Raw genomic sequence first — 4600 nt, 5'->3', positions numbered from 1 at the left:
CCTCCACGCCGGGCCTCCATCTCCACGCCAGGCCTCCACCTCCACACAGGGCCTCCATCCATCTCCACGCCAGGCCTCCCTCTCCACGCACGGCCTCCATCTCCACGCCGGGCCTCCACCTCCACACAGGGCCTCCATCCATCTCCACGGCGGGCCTCCATCCATCTCCACGCCGGGCCTCCATCTCCATGCCGGGGCTCTGCTGAGATGGTGGCGTGGATGCCGTGGTCGCACATGTGTCATCCTCAGCACAGGCTGTCTGGCCACACCCATGGGCTTCTTGCCAAAGCTGGCTTTGCCAACAGCGAATCTCCTAATTTATAACCCTTTGTAAACTGGGCAGGCCGAGCACCTCCCAAACTTTCAAGTTCTGGTTTCTTACATCATTTTTTTATATTATTTTGACAAGACTGACCACGTGCCATTCTGAAATCCTCTTTCCTCTCATATTTTACTATGAGCAGCAGAAATAAATTAGGCTGCACCTGCCACACTTGCTTGGAAATCTTGGCTGAACATCCACATTCCTCACTTAAAAATTCTGCCTCCACCTGGCAGTGCCGCACAGCCCGGTAGCAACACGGGGACAACCTTCCCTCCGGCTTCCAACAACTGAATCTCACTTCCTCCTGAGCTCACTCCAGAAGCACCGGGAACTCCACCCACCAACTCTTCAGGACACCTCGGCTTCTTCTGCACCTCAAAATACTCATGTACGAAATCTCATTCACATCCCATCAGTTAAAAAAATCACAAATTTCATCATCTAAAGTCATCAGAGGCCAGGTGTGGTGGCTCACGCCTGTAATCCCAGCACTTTGGGAAGCCAAGGCAGGCGGATCACAAGGTCAGGAGTTCAAGACCAGCCTGGCCAACATAGTGAAACCCTGTCTCTACTAAAAATACAAAAATTAGCCGGGTGTGGTGGCCGGCGCCTGTAATCCCAGCTACTCAGGAGGCTGAGGCAGAAGAATCACTTGAACCCGGGAGGTGGACGTTGCGGTGAGCCACGATTGTGCCACTGCACACCAGCCTGGTGACAGAGCGAGACTCCGTCTAAAAAAATAGCAATAAATAAATAAAATAATAAAATCATCCGAATCACTTAAATCAGGTGTGTGTGATTCTGGGTGTGCATCTTCCTGGGCGAACATCCTCCACACACGGACCTGTGATCCTAGAAAGAAGCCTCTGCCGTCACCCAGTTCCGAAGTCACATCCGCGCCGGGAGGCGTTCGGTGCCGCAGCACGCAGCTCCCGGGTGTGAACGTCCAGAGTCATTTGCTGCAGCTCCTGTAGCTAAGTGCCACTGTGTGTGTGTAACAGACATTTGTCCTTTCCCAGTCCCAGAGGACAGAGTCCAAAATCGAGGTGCGGGCAGGGCCTGCTCCCTCCGACGGTGCCGGGAGGGTGCTTCACGGCTGCAGGCAGCCCTTGGCTTCCGGCCGAATCACCCTGGGCTCTCCCCTTCCTAGTTGGCGCTGTCTCCTCTGTTTCCGAATCTCCCTCTCCTCGTAAGGACACTCATCATCGGACCCGGGGCCCGCCCGGAAAATCCAGGATGATCTGAGATTGTCCTGACAGGTTCAGGGCACGAGTGTGTCTCCAGGAGACAGAGGCCGTCATCCAATCCACCGGAAGCCCCTGCCCCGCCCAGGGCTTTCAGGCGGGAACTGCGTGCGGGCAGCCCTGGGCCCCGGCACGCCTGGGGGGTGTACGCACTGTCCACGTCTCCTGCTCAGCAGGCCCTTCTGCAACCGACCTCGGCGCCGGGCAGTCCAAGAGCCGTGGGCTGTGGGCCTGAGGGAGAGGCAGCAGGTGCTGTCACCACCAGGCACTCGGGAGGATGCGGGGCTGGGAGACCCACATACCCGGGTCCCAGTAGGAGCCGCACAGAGCCCCCAGCCCCAGGTCAACCTTCACCCCTCACCCTCCCGCCCCTCTTCTGCCCACCCCAAAAACCTCTGGGGACGGGAGCCCAGACCAGGTCGGCAGATTCGGAAAGAGAAAGCACCACCATCGCCAAGTCCATTGCGTCCCAACTCCCTGGAGTCCCCCGGGCCGCGTCTTCCGTGAGCAGCTGGGGCCCCTCAGGGCTGAGATGCCCACCCGTCCCACTGGAGCTCCCCGGCTGACCTGAAAGTGAGTCCAGATTTACTCTTGAGGTTCCTCAGCAGCTCCAGCTGGTTGAGCGGGGGGATGAGTCTGGAGCAAGAGGAGGAGAGGGGGGTGAGCGTCCCGTCGCCGAGTCCTGGGACACCTCCCTCTGCCTGCACGGCTCACAGGCGGGGCCTGCGGGGTCAGACACCCAGGGGCGTGTGGGGCGGCCGGGCTTCAGGCAGCCGCCCCTGGGACCTGCGCTCAGGCCCACCTCTCCTCGGCAGGCTCCGACGCCACCCTCCTGCTCCGGCTGTGCCTGGGGCCCTGGCGACCAGCAGGCGCAGAAGGGAGGAGGGCGCTGGCCGCCCGTGCCGCCCCGACCCTGAGGCCAGGAGCAGGTGGAGGAGAACGCGCAGGTGGGGACGGCCCTATCCCTGCCCCTCTTCTGATCCCCGAACACCCCTGAAGGACGCACCCCAGCCCCTTTGCCCAGCCACATTCTCTGCCTGGAAGACTTGGGGGGAAACAGAAGGGTTTTGCTGGACACAGAGGCTCATTCGGAGTCTGCAGGATGAGTCCAGCCTCTCAGGCCCAGACGCCTCGGGGACCCTCCACAGGTCCCCGAGCCCTGTTCCCAGTCCTGGTCACACCCACCACTGTCTGCCTGCGCCACCACCCACAGCCACCAGCAGGACCAGGTCCAGGCCCCCGAAACCCACCAGGCGGCGTGCAAGCACCTCCCCGCATCTGTGTGGGACATCCCCCTCTTCGCCCCCCCCACTCCCACCCACCTCACCTTGCCCACTCCGCCTTGCCTCAGTTCCCTCACAGCGTCCCAGCTCACTTCAGGAGGAGACGCCCTCCTAGGGGGCCTCAGCCCCACCCGGCCCCTGACACACCTGACCCCGAGCCTCAGCCTCGGCTCCCAGGCCTGGCCGTTCCGTCCATAGCCTCCACCCTCCCCACCCTCACCTGTGGAGCACTCCCCCCGGGGCCATGTCCTGGCCTCTCCTCTGCATCCAAGGCAGGACGGCCACCTGCCAGCCCAGCCCAGCCCTCACCCAGCTGACCCCCTACATGGCCACAGCCATGGCCGCCCCCTGGAGATGCCCCTGCCCGTGTCCTTCCTCTGCCCCAGGCTGGGCGTGGCCCACATCCCCAGACTCTTCATCTGCCCTGCCTCTGCCCACCCAGCCTTACCTGGTCCTCCAGACAGGCCTCCTGCCACTCTCCTGACCAAACACTCAATGCCTCCCCATTGCCACCAAAACAAAAGGACGGTGACCGCACTGACCCCCGGCCTGGCTGTCACCTGCCACCAACTCCCCTTTGTCCAGCAACACTCCCCCCTCCAGAGCTGCCCAGAAGCCCTCCCTGCCCCACAGCAACTGCCCCCACCAGCCGCTGGTACCCCCTGCAGCCTGGGCAGGTGTGAGCTGGTACAGCCGCACCTGGCCCCTCTTTGTTCCCTCTGCAGCCCCAGAGGGACCCCCAAGATGCTGGCCAGAGTGGAGCTGTGAGACTTTCCCTCCAGAGGGCAGTCGGCCGTCCCGGTCAGGACTGAGCAGGTGCCCAGGTGTCGGGTGAGCTGGTGCTATGGGGGCAGCAGAGCTCAGACTGGCCCAAGTCCGTCCGGGGGCCACAGCCGGCTCCACAGCCCTCCTCGACGGGACCCCACACGCACACAAGCCCAGGTCAGAGACACACACGTCAGCCCTCAGAGCCACACGGGAGGTCATGCCTCGAACACACAGAGCAGCAGCACCAGGGCAGACAGGTGGGCGGCCGGGACAGGAAGGTACAATGCGGGGGGAGCCCCGGGAGAGAGCAGAGGCTGGTCCAGGGTCAGCCAGCTTCGGTGCCAGCCACCCGGCCCCAGGGGCAGCAGGGCCTCTGCAGACGCGGGAGACGCCAATGGCTGAGCGTGTCGGGGTAGAGGCCCTGGACCCGCCCCTGCCCAGGACCATATCCCTTCCTTTCTGGGAATGGAGGGTCAGCCTTCTAACAGCTCCCGGGAAGGGCAGCCGGGTCTCTGCTCCAGGGCGGACGAGAGGCCCGGAGGAGTCAGAAGGGCTTCTGTGCAGGAACCCCTCCAGGTCTGTGCGGGGAGGGGCCTGCCCGGGCTCTGCTGGCTGATCTCCGCACAGAGCACCACCTGCCCTCCTGGCTGGGAGAGGCCCTGCGTCCTGTCTGGGGTGAGGCTTCCCCCAAAGCTCAGCACCCTCCAGTCTGAGCAGACAGCCCCGTTTCCCACCCTCAGCAGTGGGGGACACACCGGGGTGGGAGGGCCGGGAGACTTGGGGTTCCCCCGCCGCCGAGGCAAGACTCAGGAGAAACTTGAGTCCAAGGCAGGAGACCCTGAGGCAGCCCGGAGGTGAGCTGCCCTGAAGAGGCCGCCCTGTGTGCCGCGGTGGGACAAGGACAGGGCCGGCCTGGGGGTCCTGATCTGGGGTCCTGATCTGGGGTCCTGGTCTGGGGTCCTGGTCTGGGGGTCCTGGCC

At 63.4% G+C, this 4600-nt stretch overlaps 1 protein-coding gene across 1 annotated transcript in view; it reads right to left on the bottom strand.

The window, feature by feature from the left end:
• Positions 1–4600, bottom strand: part of KCNQ2 (potassium voltage-gated channel subfamily Q member 2) — a 70338-nt gene that overhangs the window by 22150 nt on the left and 43588 nt on the right. The window contains 1 exon segment of the mRNA XM_032257013.1: positions 2137–2205. Coding sequence (XP_032112904.1) covers positions 2137–2205 — 69 coding nt within the window.

Source organism: Sapajus apella, unplaced genomic scaffold, assembly GCF_009761245.1.
Source record: "Sapajus apella isolate SASKATOON/1434 unplaced genomic scaffold, GSC_monkey_1.0 scaffold96, whole genome shotgun sequence".
NCBI classification, from domain to species: Eukaryota; Metazoa; Chordata; class Mammalia; order Primates; family Cebidae; genus Sapajus; species Sapajus apella.
This window is presented reverse-complemented; position numbering and strand designations above follow the sequence as displayed.